Source organism: Rhamphochromis longiceps, linkage group LG4, assembly GCF_057381845.1.
Source record: "Rhamphochromis longiceps isolate RC_006_pf linkage group LG4, R_longiceps_female_GT1.1, whole genome shotgun sequence".
Taxonomy (NCBI): Eukaryota; Metazoa; Chordata; class Actinopteri; order Cichliformes; family Cichlidae; genus Rhamphochromis; species Rhamphochromis longiceps.
Window position 1 is genome coordinate 22,338,791 of NC_140560.1, and position 20,914 is coordinate 22,359,704.

Genomic DNA, 20,914 nt, shown 5'->3' on the forward strand with positions numbered 1-20,914 from the left:
ATAAAATGATGATGAAGTCGTCTATATCAATCTGAGCTACTGTAGCATCTTACGCATCTCATGTCAACAGTGTTATAAAATGTGACACATGCATTTCAGGAATAAAACATGAAATGGTTGCTTAACTATAAAAGTAGAAAGAAGATACGAGGCAGTGTCGCACACTTGACTGATGAGCTGCTGTGATCAGACATCCAAGCATGTGTAGTATTGAACTGGGTGTCATTGCATACAGTTTAATAAGAGTAACACAGCAACTATGGGTGAGTAACACCCACGTGTTTCATCAACATACTGTTTGTGCACATAGTACACAGATTAACAGAAAGCCAGAAAAAAAAAACAGCTAACAATATTAGTAAGATTAATCTTTGCTGCTGTATTAATGCAGTAAAGCTGACACATACACACACATCCAGACTCACACATGCCTGTTTCTGTACTCACAGTTGCTTGTGACTGTGCATTATAGTCAGACTCCATCTTAGCCAGTCGGATGTTGGTGTCCTCCAGCAGTTCCTGGATATTCTGTGTGTGTTTCTTCTGCAATTCAAACTTCTCCTGCTCCATCTCTGTCACGGCAGCATGCAGCTGCAAGGGCATGAAACATCTACATGTCAGTCACAGATGTTCCTCGCCGCGATTCCAGTCATTGATGACTGATCAATCGTTTCTCTTTTAATTTTTAAAAGTATAAAAACACTTTTCAGCAATCAGAGACCCCATAATACTCTTTTTTTTAAATCAATTCCATCCATTCTCTGCCATTTATCCTTTTAAGGGTCGCGGCAGGCCTGGAGCGTATCCCAGCTGTCTATGGGCGAGAGGCAGGGTACAACCTGGACAGATACCAATCTGTCTAACCAATTCATTATATTAAAAACACTCGATGAAGGACTTGTTGAAGGACTTGTGGACTGATGAAGAAATCTCATATCTCACAGTCAAATGGGCTTTTAGCTTCAGACTTCCACCAGACCTTCATGCCATACTTTCTTTGTTTATAAAGTATATAGTGACTGAAACTTTTGGGCTTCTGGGTAACAGTTACAAAATGACATTTACGTCACACCTTGTAATGTTACATACATACACTCAACAGCCACTTTATTAGGTATACCTTGCTAATAATGAGTTGGCCCCACCTTTGCCTTTAGAACTGCTTTGATTCTTAATGGCATAGATTCAATGAAGTGCTGAAAACACTACTCAGATTTTGGTCCATGCTGACATGATAGCATCACACAGTTGTTGAAGATTTATCTGTAATGGGAATCCCACTGTCATTGTCCAGTTACACCACTACCGGTAGGGCTGTGCGATATGACCAAAATCTCATATCCCGATATAAGAATTCTATCATCCCGATAACGATATAAATCACAAAAATGTAACATTTTCTGTAAATTCTGTGAATCTCGAGCAGCTCGACTTGCGGGAAGTGTTTCGAGCTGCGCGTCGTGTACCTGGAGTCGAGTGTTTTAACCGATGCATGAAACTATACATTTTTAGACATACTGTAAGTTGTAACGGCCGCCGTATTCTTTGTGAGTATTTATTACACGGCGTGCTGCGGGGAAAAGCCTGTTCTAACGTTTGAGTCTAAGGTTTATTTATTAGCACCTGGCGGCTCTTTTTTGCTTCTCATCCGTAAATAATCTGCTCTTTCATGTGATTCAGTTCATTTTGAAAAGTCTCAACAGGATCTTGAACTTTATTGTGAAAGGTTTATGTGGAACATAAACAAGCGGACACGCGATGGTGTTACCGTTGTTGTTGCTAACGACAACGCATAAAAACAGGCGCTTGTCCGTCCGTAGTGTGGTTATATTAAATATAAGAGAAAGAGAGAACTTTAAGAAATTAATATAGCCACTACAGTGACCATCAAAACTATGAAAAAATATTGCCGTAAACAGTTTATTTTGCGACACCACGAAACAAACGATAGCGTAAAATGAAACAATAGACGTTTTTATATCGTCATCCGATATATATCATTATATCGAACAGCTCTAACTACCAGCAGCTAGAAATATTAATAATACAAGTATGGCCATTTTCCTTTGAGCTCTGGCCTCATGTATTCTCTGTAAACACTAGAAATCGTTGCGTGGGAAATGTAGATCAACAGTTTCTGAAATACTCAGATCAGCCCTGGCACCGTCTGCCACCAACAACCATGCTGTTTAAAGTCACTTAAATCACCTTTACTCCCCATTCTGATGCTCAGTTTGAACTCAGCAGGCCGTCTTGACCATGTCTATGATGGACCATGTTCATGAAGTTGAACAGGTGTACCTAATACAGTGACAGTGAGTGCATACTTCCAAAAAGTGGAGTTAGTACCGTCTGCTTCTTTAGATGTGCAGTATCTCTTTTTGAACAGGGTTAAACATAATTCACATTTTTTTATGTGATCTGAGAGAAAAAAAAATGTTTCTATAACATCATTTAGCACATGCTGAGCGACCCTGAAGAGATGAGTGTAAATTTCATTAGCATCTTATTGAGCCCCCACAGCTGAGCTAGCTGGAGCTGTAGGAGTGAAAAGACAATTTACCTAGGGCACAGAGCATTAATTTTTCAGCAGTGAAAAAACCCACACTAACTTAAGCACCACATGAAGGAATGAGGTACAGCCTGGCTGCTTAAAGCAAAGTCTGCTTGTCTCATGCTAACAAACAGTCTTCCTCTGGCTCAGGGCTGCTTACACGGCGTTGGCCTGTAGAATTTCTAAGCCCTTCAACTTATCCTCATACCTTCTTCTCCCACTCGTTTTTTAAAGAGTCGGCGCTCTGATCCGACATCTTCTTCAGCTCTGCAATCTGCTTCTCTTTGCTCTCGCAGATGACCTGGGATTCTCGCAGCACGCTTTGAACTGCGGGTAAGCGCAGACACAAAACACACAAAAGAGCAGTCAGGCCCTGCCTCAGGGTATGAACAGATGGACACATGAACAGACATGCACGCACACTTGTGCTCGACTGATGTGCTGTCAGGAAATCAATGACAGTAAAGATTTTGTTTCTATTTGAATGGCTACTATTTCTTCTGTGCGACGCAGTTTTATCATCGGACACTCTTAAAGCAGACACGTGAGAAAAGAAAGGAACAAGACCAAAAAGAAGGATATCAAGTATAAAAAGACACATAAGGTGACTGAATTTTAGATTGAGCAGCACAGCTGGAGAGTGTCACTCTACACCAGTGCAATCCTTTGTGGAATTGCATCTTTTTAGGCTTTTTACTCCGAGTGGCAGAGACACAAGTACAAACATCCTTCATGTTAACCCCGCAATCATGTGACCTCTCACCTTTCTTCTCCAGCTTACGGATCGTCTCCTCTGATTCTTTCTGCTTGGTCCGGTGAAGGCTCTTCATCTCCTCAATCTCACCATTTTTTCGGTCCAGAATCTACAGATGGAGAGGGAGACACTGAAAGTGTATTCGGCTGTTTTTCTCTTACTGCCAAGAAAATGGCATCTGTCATAGCAAAGCTAAAGCTATTAAAGTTTTCGCATGCAAAGTTCACAAAGTCTAAATTTAAGTAAGCACTATGTGACCCAGATATAAAAAAGGAAAATGCAACCGCCCACACTGAAAGACAGCGCAGAGACCCTGGAGTTTTTGACAACCAGCAACATTAAAGAAGTTTTGTTTTTTTTGTGCAGAGTTTCTTGCTTTGTGAGCTCATGTATACCCCCCCCCCCACACACACACACACACACATAACAGAACATGCAGCTAAGTATTCAGACTCTACTACTACTATTACTACTCTTGTAGGTAGGGGTCACATAGGAAGTAAACATGAATATGAACATTAATACATCAAAAGGTTTAGGGAAAAAAAATATGTATATTTATTAGGGGTGCAGCGATACACAAAATTCACGGTTCGGTTCGGTTTGATACTTTGGTGTCACGGTTCGATATTTTTTCGATACAAAAAAATGTTCATGCCTTTTTAATTTGTCATTTATTAAAATTATAAATATATATTTTAACTCAAAAGTACAGTTTTTAAATTTAATGTTGCTGAAACAAAAGTAATTTAAAAAATAAATATATCTCAGGGCTCTCAAAATTTCAAAATCCCTGGTAGCCCTTCGGGCAGGGACTCTTCAGTTTTTAGTAGCCCAAAATAAATTTAAGTAGCCCGAATAAAAAAGAGAGCAATTTTTTGATTGATGTTTTGTTTCCTTTACAATATTATACATTAAAGTATAATATTGTAAAGGAAACGAAACATTAATCAAAAAATTGTTGAAAAACAAATTACAACATTGTATAAAAATTACAATCATCAACTCAAATACTTGGTTCTAATTGAACAGAAATTTCTATGAACTTGTAAGAACTGTGTAGGACTTGAATCAGTCTGTGTCAGATCCTGAATTTGAAATTTCCGCTGAAGTCACGGGTAAGAGACAAGTGGAACCAAGATCTAGGACATTTGCTTTTTGAAGTTTGCAAAGACTGCTAAATTTTGCCAGTGGTAGTTCACTCTTTGCAACATAGTACGCTGTTCTAAACAGATTTTTCAGGTTTATTTTTAGTATGTTATTTGCAATTGGTGTTTGTTCTGGGAAAGATATTGCAGACTGAGCAATAATGCATTTCTTGCATTTCTCATGGGTTCTAATGGGGGCCTTTCTTAAAATGACTGGTCCCAGTAACAAAGGCGCTTGTCGACTCAGAAATCGAGAGAAAACCAACAACACACCCGGCAGAACATTATGTTATTTACACGGGTGCACATAAGTGGTCCGCATTCGCTGTCAAAATAAAAGACGCGCACAAGACAAGAAGTTGCAACGCGCGTTTGCGTCCATATAAAAAGCACTGTTTTTGTCCGCTAGAGTGAGATTTTCACGGCACATTCCGCACCACATCTCTGTGCGTTCATCATTTGTTTGAAGCCAGCTCACCTCCTGCAACCACTTTTCCGAGAATACGCGCTTCTTTTGTGGTTCGGACTCCTTCTGACATTTCTTTGGAGGTGGAGGAACACCAAAGTAATTGCTTAAAGGAGCTTCTTCGACATCTTTAAGAGTTCTAAACAAATGTCTGTCCTCCTCCAGAAAATCTTATGTATGCAAACACGCGTTGCAACTTCTTATCTTGTGCGCGTTTTTTTATTTTATTTTGACAGCGAATGCGCACCTGCGGACCACTTATGTGCAGCCCTGGTTATATAGCTCGTCATATTGCAGCCACAGAAATTCTTTTGTCCATGAAACCATAAAGCTGCACTTTCTTTTTGCCTTATAGTCTGATTTGTCATAACTTTTCCGTTTTGTGGTAAGCTTTTCTTTGGCTGTCACTTCTTCACCCTGACCTGTCTTATTTGGCTCAGCAGAACTAAAATGTATATCCTGCTGCTTTTACACACACACACACACACACACACACACACACACACACACACACACACACACACACACACACACACACACACACACACACACACACACACACAACGGTCAGCGATTCTCTGTGCGATCAACCTCTCATATGTTTAAGCTTGCTGCGGGAGATTTCACTTGTCATGTTTGCATAGTAAGCTAACGATTGATAAGACGATGTCAGAGGAATTGGTGCACAAATTATCATCACTCACAGATCAGTGCTGTCGCTCTCTATACACAGTTCGCGCGATTGCAAAGTGAAAGCAAAAAACAAGCGCAAATTCAAACGCGATTTCAATATGTCACATATTGACAGTGGCTCATCGATGCCAATGACATAATTACCCAGCTACATTTCCGAAAGAATGCAAAAGCATTGACATATATTTTTCCTTCCTACAATAGCCCAACGGGCAGGGCAGAGATCGATTTTGGTAGCCCGACTGGAAAAATCGCTAGCCCCGGGATGTCGGGCTAGCGATTTTGCGAGCCCTGTATCTGATTGAGGAATCACTCATGTTTGGAAAAGAGAGTTTATTACAGAGAAATGGCTCTTTCCAAAATAAAAGCTATACTATACGCTTCTTCTGGGCTATATTCTCAGCAGCATATTGTAGCGGGTCAGGGCTGTTCGGGGTTCTGTTTGTACAGTTATGTTTTGTTCATGTTGCCATAGTGACGGGTGACGCCCTCTCGCTGCGACGGTGTGTCCTTCCGGGGTCAGAGGGCGCCCTGTGTGTTGTTGTTGTTGTTGCTGTGCGGTTGCCGCGCTGAGCAGTTAGCTAGCGGCAGTGTTCTTCTGCAGATGTCAATAAACGGCTGTGCTCCCTGGCTAGCTCACAGGAAGCAAGACCAAACGACACCTCCGTCTCCTCCTTGTCTGAGCTCGCCACATTGGTGTCAGAAGTGGGATGATGGTGGCACCCCATGTTCTGACCCGAGTGACTTTTCCCCCGCCGGTCGTGACAGGCCGGTGCAGCAAAAGAAGGCGCCTGGACATTTGCAGGACTTTGTGTGGGGTAATGGGGTCGTCGGGGACGACTGACCCCTTAGGTAGGGACTATGTACACACATTCCCAGATCTCTGATGTTGAACTTCTACAACTGTGCCATCAGCAGCGTTCTGACGTATGGATTTCTAGTGTGGTTCCCCAGCTGCACCAAGGCCGATCAGCAAGCACTCCAGCGGGTGGTGAAAGAAGCTGGCAGAATTATTGGAACAAGTCTGCCAGAGATCAGTAATATCTTCCCCACTCGCTGTCTGAGGAGGGTGCACAGTATCCTGCGGGACCAACATCACCCTGCGCGCCACCTTTTCCATCTGCTGCCCTCAGGGAGAAGGTACAGGTCTATACAGGCCAGAACATCCAGACTGGCCAACAGCCTGTATCCACAGGCTGTGAGGCTCCTGAACTCTCTGCCCCCCTCTCACGGACAATAACCATATCCAACTTCTTAATAGCAATGAACTGGTCTGCATTGGTGCATCATATCTTTATTCTCTTCCCCCTCCTGCCCCCCCCCCTCTTTCTTAAATAGATAACTATCATATCTGATATCATATCTCACAGTACAATAATATTGAATGGGTTGCATTGTTGTATTTTGTCATGTTTCTCAGGTCTTTGTCTGAATTTCTACGAACATTATTGCTAAGGATTGTCTTATTGCATTGGAGTCACACTGGGTTAAATATGTACACTTGGGTTTTAAGGGGTATTTATTATTTTCTTCTTTTTTTGGGGTTGTATGGAAGCCCCAAACGCAATTTCATTGTTCTTGACAATGACAATAAATAAATAAATACTAAATACTAAATAAATACTATGTAGCGGGTCAGGGCTGTTCGGGGTTCTGTTTGTACAGTTATGTTTTGTTTATGTTGCCATAGTGACGGGTGACGCCCTCTCGCTGCGACGGTGTGTCTTTCCGGGGTCAGAAGGCGCCCTGTGTGTTGTTGTTGTTGCTGTGCGGTTTCCGCGCTGAGCAGTTAGCTAGCGGCAGTGTTCTTCTGCAGATGTCAATAAACGGCTGTGCTCCCTGGCTAGCTCACGGGAAGCAAGACCAAACGACACCTCCGTCTCCACCTTGTCTAAGCTCGCCACAATATCAAACATATCAGGTCCCCATAAGGAGAATCATGTGCTAACGGCTGTCTAAATGACTCGGGTAAAGTTTGTAGCATGCTTGTTGTTTTTGTCTGCTTCCACTTGTCTTTGCACTAAGATGATGTCGGCGTAAACGTGCAGTCATATTCGTTGTGTTCCCACTAGTGCTGTCAGCGTTAATCTCGTTGAAATGACGTTAACGCCACAACACAGCAAATCTCCGTTAACGAGCTACCCCTGATCGCCCGTGCCTGAGGCTAGACGACCAACACGTTAACGAGCTAACTGCGCTAACACACTAGTTCCCACCCATGTAATTGAGCATTGCGTGGCACATCCAACATACTGTTTTACTTTAGTCCATGACTCGCTTACCTTCAGGGTCATGCCTCACATGAAAACCAAAATAATTCCAAACGCCAGATCTGAATGAGGGTGGGGGAGGTTCAATTTGCCATGTTGCAAGGAGAGCTTAACTTCTGTCTCGCTGGCTTGCCCTGCGCTCTTCCTTCTGACGATGCTGTCTGTGTTGAGCGCTTAGTGGATCTGCGCTCGACAGTGCAGCCTAGGCGGAGTAGTCCAACGCAGATTCACTGAGCGCTCAACACAGACAGCATCGTCAGAAGGAAAGTTGATAAAATAAATTACAAATTTTGTATTGTTCGATACATATGCCTACCGAACCGAAAGCACTGTATCGAACGGTTCAATAACGATACGAGTATCGTTGCACCCCTAATATTTATATATGAATATATTCTTCAAGGTAAACATGTGTTTGAATCCGCTGGACTGTGGAGTTTGCATGTTCTTCCTGTGCCTGCATAGGTCCTCTCCAGGTACTCTGGCATCTTCCCAGAGACAGCCAGGTGCTGCCACTCAAATACATTTGATTGACTGACCACTAGCAAGTGTGATCACCTTCATCAAAGTTTTAGCAGTTTGCTGATCTGGAGCATTCAGATGTGTGTTAAAACAATGCCATAATCTTCCCAGGAAGGTCAGACCACACAATACTGATCAATACTGCGATACCTACGTTTGGCCAACCAGCATATCAGCACAAACACTTCATACCAACTGCAAAGCACGGTAGAAGGGTGATGATTGGGCTTGTTTTTCAGCCATAGGATCAGGGCACATAGTGCAGCCACCATGAACCAAAGAATCCTCGAGGCAAATGTGACGCTATCTGTCCGACAGCTAAAGCTTGGCTGAAACTCGGTTCTGAGACAACAGTGATCCTAAGCACGGAAGCAAATCTACAACAAAATGTTTGAAAAAGAAAAGACTTGAGGTGTTGCAATGACCCAATCAAAGATTAGACTGTGGTGGGACCTTAAGACAGGTGTGCATAAATGAAGGCCTGCAAACCTCGATGAACTGAAGTAACGATGTAAAGTAGAGTGTGTCAGAATACACTCGCAACAATGTGCGAGACTAATAAAGTCAGACAGAAAACCATTGTTTCAAGCTCATTTTCCCACATGTTTGCATAGAGCCCTATAAAAAAAAATTTTTTCCCCATGACTACATAAAAGGTTAATTGGTGATTATAAATTGACTGTTGGGGTGAATATGAAAAAAGAATGATTATCTGTACATGAGACTGGCACCCTGTCCAGAGAGTACGCTGCCTCTTGCCCAATGACAGCTGGGATAAGCTTCAGCCACACTGCAACCCTGATATGAAGATACAAAAAATGAGAGAATTTAACGCCATACTAGCTTAACGGTGGTGACGCTTAAGTCTTCTGTTTATGGATGCTAATGTAAATTTATTATTAATTTCGTTTTTAAAAAAGACAGAAAAAGAAATTGTTTGTCTGCTATGAATCATGTGTTTATCTCATGCATGCCTAAATTAAAGGCTGTTATCTGTAGCAACATGAAACACGCTGTATGGCATTTCACTGTATGACTTCATTCATTTCATCTTTAATAAGCACATCCATTACTTAGGAGACTACGTGCAAAGTGTGAGAAATGGCAGCTGAATGAAACACCTGTGCTAAGGCGCAATGAGGTAACTGCATCTGCTTCCTGCTGCCATCTGTAAGTAATTAGTTAAATTAGGCCATGGAGAGTTTCTCAATTACTCTGTTGCATAATATGCATATATATGTAAGTGCATTCTGCAACTGGTGAATCTATCTGCTATGCAGATGGTGCCAAGCAGACTGGTTTACTTTATAGACAAAATGAATCCAAACTCAACAATCCAAGTCTCATTTTATCAAATCTACTTGAAATATCATTCTGAACCTGTCTATAAGCTTAATGGATTTTTTTGGCTGTATTTTTAGGTTTGGGAGTAATGCCATTAACAAAAGGGAATAAATAGCGTTATTTCAACAACAGATGATGCTCTGGCTGAAATGGACCAGTGGTTATTTTTCCATTAATTCCCAAAGCCCATGAGACTTTAGCATTTTGTTCAATTTAAGTGCACTTATTAGTCCAGTCTACCATCGTCTCTGTGAGTGAGAGTGTGATGGGAGAGAGATGAAAGGAGGATAGGGTGACTGGAGCAAAGTTCACAGAGCATTTAGGGATACCCATTTTTTTTTCTCCATTTTACTACCCTAGAGGCGTTGTTGTCATTTCCACTGAACAAGCCGATGACACAGTGTCAGTTCCAGAGAGAGTGCACCAGACAGTGGGAAATGGCAGCTTTTAGGATGTCCATTTTAGGATTGAAAATACATCCTATGCCGGGGGAAGGGGATCCAGCCTGGCTGGCTCTGACTTTGACCAATACCATCACTGGAAGAGGACAAAATTAAACTGCAGAAGAAAGAACCAACAGAATCTGTAACATATGTAATTTAATCTCAGTGCCATTTATAACATATTGTACAGTAAACAGAGATTTGCATGTTAATAACATAAGATGTTCTTCTGCACTTGATTTTATCAAATATTTTGGAACTACTCTCACCATGCTTTGGATTTAAAGCAATGGGACAACGACTCGTAGCCTTTCAGCAGCCGATACATTATTTATAAGTAGACTAATTAAAACTAAACCTAGCTTGTCCACTTTCCATCCGGCTCATCAAAGTCCACCCCTGAATAACTCCCCTTTGAAGCTATTATGGGGAATATTGGGTAACATTCAGTGGAAATTAAATTGGACATAAGTTGCAATCTGTATGTAATTAAAGAGAGAGAGAGGGGGGGGGGGGGGGGGGGGGGGGGCAAAAAAGAGCTGGCTGTCATCCTGTCTCTTGTCAAACACTAAGATGCAGTGGGCATTTTAAAGTAGGAAGAAAAGTAGAGTGTTTTTTTCTGTTTTATTAGAAGCTTGTGTGGCAGCAAAGGAAAGTCATAGTGAGTATGTGACAGATCCCAGGTGCTTGATCTGCAGCCTAACTGACGGGCACCGACTATAATGTGAAATAAACCAACTTTATTGCTATTTTAACCAGCTGACAAAAAGCTTTGAAGAGGTGATTACATGCAGGATGGAGCGCTAAGAAGAGGACAGACTCATTCCTTTACTTTTCATTAGCCACCAAATGAGAATCAAGATCAGTGACGGGCGTAGGTTAAACAGCTCTCCTGAGCACCGAAGTGAGCGGGCCTGTCGAGAAAAGAACTGCACAAACTATTTTCACTCATGTAGAGGGCATTATATTAGCACCAACTTTATATGATTAAAAGTTATCTAAAGACGTGACCATAACAAATACAATCAAAAAGGAGATTTAGCCATGTTCACTAAAGGACTAAATGATTATCGGTTCCAAATTGGCTGGTCTGAGTTTTTCAGAAGCCAATGATTTGCTGGGATTGACCCATTAAACAATCTCTATGATTTGCGAGAATGGTCAAAAAAGAAAAAAGAATAGAAAAAAAAAGAAAATATCCTGTGAGCAGCATTTTTTTGGTTAGAAATACCGTGTTAATGTCAAAGGTCAAGGAAAGATGGCCAGACTCAAATAACCACTAGTTATAACCAAAGTATGTACAAGAGCATCTCTGAAATCACAACACACTGAACCTTGACCGTGTCACGGTCCTGGGCCATGTGGGCCCAGTATTCTTAGTTTCTTGTATTTTTGTATTTCGTTCCTTATTTAGGCCATGTTTCCTGAGTTGTCCTATTGTGTTGTTCCCTAAGTGTTTTCCCTTCGTGACTCTTACCCCCTGTGTGCCCCTCTGTGTATTTTTGAGCCCTCGTCTCTCTTTGTGTTTATTCCATGTTTCCCCTGACCCAGCGTTTCTAGTTCCTTGTGATGTTTGTAATATGGTACTTGTGTGATTTATTCTATGGCTTCTAGTTTTGATCCCTTGCCCTTCATGTCTCTCTGTGTCCCCTCTGTTCTGTGTAATTGTGTGTCTTTGCATGTTTGAGTTTGTTTTCTGTCCCTCTGCATTGTGCATTGTGTTCTCATGGTTGGTCTTTTGTTACTCCCTCTAGTCTAGTTTCTTGTGTTCCAAGCTGAGTATTTCCCTCCGCGTATTTTGGTTCTTAGAGTCCTCTGCCTTATGGTTTATGTCTCTGTGTTTCTTAGTTGCTTTCTCCACTGTGTCAAGTTTGCGTCTCTGTATGATACTTCCTGTTTTACTTTGATGGTCCATGTCTTATGCGAATGTGTCCTGCTTTGCTTGTCTCGTCCAGCCTGATTACTCCCAGCTGTGCTCTCCTTCTGTGTCTCATTCCCTCGTTATCCCTCTGTGTATTTAAGCCCTGTGTTTCTCTGAGTCAGCGTCGCATCGTCCCTCATGCTGTGTGTGAGTCTCCCCGTGTCTTCTGGTATGTGTTACCATTAGCTCTTCCCAGTTTAGTTTTGCATTGCTTTTGTATCACTGTTATCGTTTGTCACCTGTCAGCAATAAAGCTGCATTTTGAGTTCAGTTCTGTTTTCCCGTGAGTTTGCGTTTGGGTCCTATTTTCCTGCCTGCCACACACCGTTACATGACACCACGAGGCTACTGTTTACACAGGCTCACCAAAATTGGACCACAGAAGATTGAAAAAATGTTGCCTGGTCTGAGGAATCTCAGTTTCTTCTGCAACATTTAGGTGGTGGGATCAGAGTTTGGACATGGAGAACACGAAAGCATGAATCCATCAGACATTGTATGAACAATTCAGATTGGTGGTGGTGGTGACAACTGACCATTAAACCCCACAGCCTAGATGAGTATTGTTGCTGACCATGTCCATCCCTTTATGACCATGGCGTAACCAATCTTCTGAATGCTGCTTCCAGCAGGATAATGTTCCATGTCACAAAGCTCAGTTCTCAAACTGGTTTGCTGTACAGGACAAAGACTTAATTGTACTCAAATAGTCTGTCAGTGTCAATATGAATCAAAATCTCTCAGGAATGTTTCCAGCACCTTGTTGAATCTAAGCCACAAAGCATTACGGCAGTTATGAAAGCAAGGGTGTCCAACCCAAGACCAGCAACAATACTCTGTCAGTGCGCCCCAGGGCAGCTGTGGCTACAATGTAGCTTGCCATTGCCAGTGTGTGAATGTGTGTGTGAATGGGTGAATGACTGAATGTAGTGTAAAGCACTTTGGGGTCCTATGGACTAGAAAAGCGCTATACAAATGCAGGCCATTTACCATTTATTTACCATTTAGCTACAGTAGGTGTACCTAATAAAGTGTCCAGGGAAGGCATGTTTGTCACTTCCCTATAAGAGCTAGCTAAACACAGGTCAATAACTGCCATAATTAAAAATATCCAAACAGCTGGAAAGTTACAATAATTGATTACAATAATTAATTGAGTACACACTAAGCAAGGACTGTGAAATATGCAAAAGCTTTTGTTCTTACTTTCTCAACCTCTGCATCGTGTCTCTGCTGCATCTTCAGTTTTTCCTCCTGATGCTTGGCCTCCAACACTTTGATCTTCATCTCGGTCTGAGAACAAAGAGAACCAAATGCCATATGTAACATTTAAAACACGTTTAAAACCGTGATTTAACTTTTGTCATCCTACCACCAAATATTATGAGCAAGATATTTTAACCACTAAAATCTGTGTCCCAACTGTTTTACAGACACAACACGGAATAACAGAGCCTGTCTGTCAAAGGTAACATAAATCCGGATGATACAGTTACAGCATCTCCCAAACAAGTGCAGCTGATGATCAAATAAAACCACATTAAACCTTTAAAAAAAAATAAGATTTTTCCACACACAGAGAGCTTCAAATGTGCCCAACTGTTTGCGCTGCTTATTTCTGTGTTAGGGCTGGGCTATCATACAGTTCACGGTAATACCGGTGTAATTTTGGGCAACGATAGGAAAATGAAATATCGCCATAGAATATGGGTAAAACGTGCATGCGCAGTGCCTATGTTTACATACGCACATGGCAGCGACGCGGAATGAGAAGAACGAAAGTGGATCGTTAAATGAAACGGATGAACCAGAATTGGTTTGTAAAAATGCTGCAACTTCAGTGGTGTGGAACTGGTTTGGCTTTCGTCCGTCAGATACACAACAAAGCATTATTTTTGGTAGCGCATGCTAGCGGGCCGTCGTTATTACCGTGTTGTTTGGAAAATACGGCACACTTAAAATCAATTCTTTGATTTTTCGGAAAATCGACAGCGTCCTTTATAATCCCGTGTGCCTTATGTATGAATTCTGGTTGTGTTTACTGACCTCAAAAGGATTTTATGTACACGGCGCTCGAAAATCTGTCAAATGTTTTAGTACGACTTTGCTAAGCTACGAACCCGCACTGCTTGATGGATTGTCGGAGCATTACGGCTATAGTAGGCAGGTGCCTCGCGGAGTGATACGAACTGTGCTTCAACATAATATTACCGTATTGTGTGTGTATAACCTCTTTTTAAGTTTTGTGGATATTATACATGGTTATGCTGAGGATATGTCGGCCAATTTCCACTGGAAATGCCTTTTGGTTAAACTGTCAGCAAGGAATTTGCACTGTTACGTTTTTATATAACTTTAATGCACATAAAAAACAGCTGCTTGTTTAAGTGAAAATACATTGATGGGGTTTTTTGCACTAATAAAGTTGTGGAGTTGTGAAGTATTTTGTCTAGTGTCAATTATATCGTCAGTTATATCATTATCGCCAATTTTCAAATGTATATCGTGATAAATATTTTAGGTCATATCACCCTGCTCTACTCTGTGTACACGTTTGTTTACAATAAACAAAGTAAAAACCTGTTTGTGTGTAGTTAAGTTAATCATGCAGGGAAAGGCTGCTTTCATTCAAACACTGTTTTCAAAGGATCAAAAGTTCAACGTTGTCATGAGCATGTTGGAACAAATCTCCTGGAGCTAGAGGACGTTCACACACTGTAAAACAAAACCCTAATGATTCGTCACTTTCTGTAATTGACTCAAACAAAAAAGAAGAAAAAGAAAAAAAAAATCTGTGTTTTTCATCTTCAAAGAGCCATTAATCATCACACAACTACATCTGAAGGAGAGAGACAAAGCTACAAAATGACAGCTTTTTGACAAAACGTGGTTTCTAAATATTTAGTGGCTTAAACTTAAGCTAAGAATTTATTGATTTATAAAGCTGTCTCAGCTTTATAAAGATATAAATGTGCTTTTTACACACTTTCAAAGCTAAGAAAAGAAAACAGAAAAAAAGAAGAAGAGGACACTTTTTGATCCATAGCCTAGTCTTACCAATAAGATGTGAAAGTATGAGCAGATAATACTCTAAGCCTTACAGTATTAAGGAATTTGTACTTACAGCTTTTGACCTGTGCATCTGTGGTCCAAAACACACTGTATCCTACCACTATTTAGCTGCCACTAGTAACAGTGATCATCGCTTTTATGAAAACACTCACTAATAATTACCTCAGAGATGGAGGTTATGTTTTTGGTAGCGTTCGTGTGCGTGTCATTCTGTCTGTAAACAGTATAGCTCAAAAAGCTTTGAATTCATTTGCTGAAGACTTTATAAGGATGTGGATTGGGCCTGTGTTAACAATCTATTAAAATTTACCTTACATCCACCAACACCTCCCATTCACATGGATATCAGAACATTACCCAGGTAAGTGACACACCTGGTCCATCCATGTGATATAAAAGGAAATGTCATTGATCAGACCAGGCCACCTTCTTCCGTTGCTCTGTCCAATTTGGATACTGTGGGGTTAGCAGCTATGCAGCCCCACACACAACAAACTAACACATTTCCATCATAACCAGCATTAACCTTTTCAGCAATTTGAGCTATAATAGCTCGTCTGTTCGACTGCACTGTGCAGGAAAGCCCTCGTTCATCACATGCTTCAGTGAGCCTTGGCTGCCCATGACCCCGTCGCTGGTTCACCACTGTTGGACCACTTTTAATAGATACTGACCACTGCAGACCAGGAACACCAAATATAAGCTGCAGTTTTGGAGATGCTCTGACCCAGTTTATTCAGCCATTTAATTTGGCTGTTTCCAACTTGCTCAAATCTTTACACTTGCCTATTTTTCCCAATTTCAGCATCAACTTTGCGGACAAAATGCTCACTTCCTCCCTAATACATCTCACTAGCATGTGCCATGATTAAGAGATAATAAGTCACCTGCCATATGTCATAATGTTATGCCTGACCCATGTAAACGGGTCCTCCTACCCATTAGAATACACATCAGTTTAATGCTAAAGTAATGTTTTCTGCGAATAAAGATTTCTGTTCCCAGGCCTTCACCAGTACCAGCTTGGAGACTGCCAATAAGAATAAACCCACAAAACCAATAAAACATATCAAACCTCTTTGTGTGAGCGTTAAAATTAAACATGTGTAAACATAAACTGGCTGGATAAGTAATGAATTCATTACTCAAACAAACCAGAATTTTCTATAATTAGCTACTTTTGGCTACTCCCTTATTTACAAGGGGTCGCTACAGCAGGTAACTTTGCATGTTTGATTTGGCAGATTTTACAACCTTCCTGGTGCAACAACCATACAGATTTGTCTCTCTTTCTGGAGACAGGGTGACCTTGCAAAGGCTGATGTCAATCTGTCACATGTCATGGAATAATAATGCTATTTTTATTCCACCTTTGGAAAAAGTATTTCTCACATTTTCCTAGTTAGATTGCCGTTAAGTGCCAACAACACACGGAGGCACAAAGAAAGTCTTTGACACAAGGATGACTGACCATTTCCTTTGATGTCCCTACTCATGTTTAGTCACTGTCTGTTCTGGTGTCTTAATCAACCCTAAAGCAGGGTGACAGTGTTCCTCCTTTGAAAGTGTGGCTGTGTGTATGACTATGTCAGCAGTTATAACGTCCCAGGGCTAGATCATGTTTGTTCTAGTCATCAAAAACTATTAAGCAGAAAATTCCCACAACATTACTTGGCACACTCAAACCACATTAGACCTTCTCTCTTAGAGAGAATCAAAGGGAAGTAACTGTGATGTCTGAGTACAGACATGATTTAACTACACAGGTGTTTAAGTGTACACATACAATACAATAAAAACACCAACAACATACTAAACATATAAAAAATTATAAATACATGTCGGCAATTCACTTTACAATGTGAGCCGTGTTAAAAATAAAATTCCAACTAAAATACTTGAATTGCCTTCTAGACGATTCTCCTCATTATTGTATTTCAGCTACACTTAGACACTGTATCCTTGACAAAGCTCTGTTAAGTATTCTGCTTCTTTTTTCCTTGATTTACTGTGCCATTGAGGGGACCACAGGAGACGTGTCAGAGAAGAAAGGAAAAGGCAAAAGAAAAGGAGGGGGTAAGAAAAGACAGAGGGAGAGATGGGGAGAGAGGTAGCAGTGATTGAAAAGCAAAGGAGTTAGTAGAGACCTGATTCTGCCCTCCCCCCGTCCCCTCTACTCCCCAAAAAAAGAACGTGTGGGGGTGTCACTTTCTCATCCTCTGTTCAAATGCTCTTTGGAGAAAGTTTGCCAAACTAGATCAGGGGTGTCTGAAACTTGTTTATAAAAGGCGTCGGTGAAGGAAGGAGGAGGGGGGATGTCGTACACCTAAGGCTTTTGAGACAGCTTCAATCAGCCCAACTGGGTGGTACAGCTTTTTCCCTTTTCTCTTCTTCAGAGTTGTAGCGAGCGCTGTAAGATGCCATGTTTTTTGACACTTCGCTCTTGAAAGGATGAGAGGCTAGAGAAAGAGAGAGAGAGACGGAGGAACGAAAGCGAGGATGGGTACGAGAAAGGGAAGGAGGTTGCTTTTTCTGCTCTCGAAACCATCGCGGGGTCAGGGCCTTTTCCCTCGGGGGGGACGTGTTCACAAATCGGCTGCTAACTGTTTAGGCTCCACAAAGCAAGGTTGCATTTGTGCATTTCCTTCATCGCACTTGAGATGTACAATGTCCCGGTGCGTCTTTCATCCTCAGTAAACACAGATGCTCTAGGATAGTCGGTATACAGCGCTGCACTATCTGCTCAGGAGCAGCTAGATGCCATTTCCACAGTCTGACAAGAAGTTAATTTACTGTAGTCTGTCCAGATTGTACAGGCCGGATAAAAACTTTGGCTAAAATTCGACTCTGACATGTGAGGAAATAAATAAATAAATAAACCGCAGCTCTGAATACAGAGTAAGTAAACACACTACTTAAAAATTTCTAACATGAAAACATCAAATACGCAAACTCAAAAGCTGAGCAGTAACTTCATCATCTTGGAACACTGCAGATCCTTTATATCTTCCAGCCTGAAGCGCCATACTGAACTAGTCCCTTTAAAAAATACTAAGACTCAATAGGTTACTCTTTTTTTTTTTTTTTAGCTTTGAAAAGCGATCAGATAAGGCAGGCTATGGCCCTCTAAGTCACAGGCTGTGAGCTCAAGCTCCATCCTAAGGGTCTTAGAATAGAGAGACTGCATCATTATGGCATCAGAATCCGAAGCGTACTGATCTTCATTCAGGGAACTGTGACCATTAGAATGGTACTGCTTGACACTAACACACTGCCAATCCCTCAGGTCAGGTACCAAGGGGGGGTGGGGGGGTGGGGGGTAGTTTGTAGACAGCATGAACGCACAAACTGCAGAAGAAAGTCTGGGTATTTTAGTCAGTCTGTCAGTATGTTCCATAATTACAAGACTTAGGCCTATGTATAGCGTAACCTGACTCATCAGTCGACATTTACCGTAATTGAATTTCCAAATAAAGGCCCAGCCCTCTTAATGCTAAGCACTGCTAGAGCGCGCTGTAGGATTAGCAGGACTTTAGCAGGACATTTTCCACATTTTCCCCTGTAAGTGTGCACATATGTATAAGCTAAGTTACTTAAAGCAATGGCAGCTTGCAGGGAAGTTTCTCAGCTGCCACTCATTGTTCCACAAGGGAAAAAAAAACAGTCTGCATTTTTAGTAATGCAGTCAGTAGATTAGCAGGAGGATGAGCTTGGTGTGAAAGCTGGGATGTTCGTTAAGCTGCCACCAGCTTAATGGCATGTGGCGTGTATAACACTTTAAACCTGGGTAAATTTCCAACTATGCTTTAGGGATTACGGGGAAGTGATGTCACTGTGATTTCCCAGACCTAACCCAGACAGCCACGGAATAGCAGAGATTACGAGAAAAGTTTCTGCATGCCGGCAAAGTCAAAGGGCAACATGGGTTGACTACGAAGAAGGTGCTTTACCCGTACAAACCTCGCAGTCTGTAGATTCAATGTAACAGCTCATGTTTGACTCTTACCTTTTGCTGTAAGTCTGTGTTTTTTTCAGCATTTTAAATACCTCACTACAGTGGCCACAGACTGGTCCAAAACACAAGCTGCAGCTTAATACTGTGCCTGAATAAGGAACTGCTCATGGTATGTTCCATTTTTTAAATAAATAGTACAAACAGCACTCCCATCATCGGGTAACTGACTGACTTTGAAATTCTCCTATGTGGTACTTTATGCTACGGTCACACTAGGCCAAATAGTGGCTAGATTCTGCAACACGATCATAAACGACTGCGACTGTGCGCCTTTGAAACGGATGAAATGGACTCGGACCGGGTCCGCTAACAACTCACAGTTACAGCTGCTGTCTTCTGAGTTACTTTGGTGCATCAAGACAGCGATACAACAGCAATAAGACAGATTCAGTCTGCTATCAGTTTGCGACCCGATGGGGCCAAGTTGGAAATGACACGTGTAACTGTGATAATGTGGCGGTTAACTGTGCTACATTGGTGAAAATTGCAAATCTTTTATTGTCTACATACACAAAACTTTGCACTTTGTTTACAATCAGATTCCAGCCAGAACCCCACAGATCTAAAACAGAAATTCCTCTACAAATATCAAAGTATCCAGAGAAGGACACGTATGAGTGCAACAAATTACAAATTGTTGGTACCAAATGCATTTGTTGTCCATCCGTAATGTAGTAAGTCTAAATCACATACGCTTATATTTAACAATCTAGATGCACTTTTCTTAGAAAACCATAGTCTCAATACAAGTTGAGACTAAGTGCAATGGATTTCCTGGACTTTTAGTATTTCCCACATTGCTAGCATGTGACCTCGGTAAACGGCCGGCGCCGTTTGCCATGGCTTTCTTCCTAAAAATCCATGCTCATATTCAAGGCCGTTCACATATGAACTAAATCTCACAGCTCACACCAGTGTCAGACTCGTAATATACTGTGCGCACCAAAAACACTAAGCATATGCTCAAATACCACTTTCACAAACATCAAAAACACTGAATGTCATAAACATTACACTACACAATTTATTGACGGACAATTATGTCGCACTGCACTAGATCACACAGGTGTATCTAATAAAACGGTAACTCACTGCATTAAATATGTTCTGCTGAGGTAAATTTATATTCCCACCACACACGGCTGTACGGAGCCAGTGAGCTAGTCTGAGGTGGGATCAAACAGCATAGGACGTGGCTTTAATGTTTTCATAATGGAGTTGCCTCATTCAGTCAGTGCACAGAAACATTGCCTGACTGGTAAAAGAAGATTTACATCCACCGATCACAAACAGATCCTTGTCATGAGAGACCAACAAACCAGACCATTCTTGTCCAAAATGTCCTGTATGTTTTTCCAGCCAGTGCTTACTGACTGGCTGCAGGTATGAAAAGCCATAGCTATTACAGACAAGTCATGCTCAGTTTTATATTTAACAGTGCATTAAAAGGTGGATGGTGGGAGGAATGTGTGGGGGTTCGGGGAAGTTTGGGAGGAGCACACGGGACTTCAAAGCATGTTTTCAGAATAGGATTTTCAGCTTAAATCCACATAAGGGAAAAAAGTGTCATCACTGGGAACTTGCATTATATTTGTCTTTTTAAGAGGCCTTGGCTATTTCAACAGTACAAACAGTATGTGTGTGTGTGTGTGTGTGTGTGTGTGTGTGTGTGTGTGTGTGTGTGTGTGTGTGTGTGTGTGTGTGTGTGCGCG

General features: G+C 41.5%; 1 protein-coding gene across 6 annotated transcripts in view; it reads right to left on the reverse strand.

Annotated features, from left to right (window-relative positions):
• The window catches only part of cep112 (centrosomal protein 112), a 163,979-nt gene that overhangs the window by 89,380 nt on the left and 53,685 nt on the right, over positions 1 to 20,914 (reverse strand). For all 6 annotated transcript variants that reach the window (XM_085403827.1, XM_085403831.1, XM_085403830.1 and 3 more), the window contains 4 exons: positions 13,322 to 13,408; positions 3,318 to 3,417; positions 2,763 to 2,881; positions 448 to 591 (listed from right to left, as the gene is read on the reverse strand). In XM_085403827.1, coding sequence (XP_085259953.1) covers positions 448 to 591; positions 2,763 to 2,881; positions 3,318 to 3,417; positions 13,322 to 13,408 — 450 coding nt within the window. The remainder of the gene's footprint in view (positions 1 to 447; positions 592 to 2,762; positions 2,882 to 3,317; positions 3,418 to 13,321; positions 13,409 to 20,914) is intronic.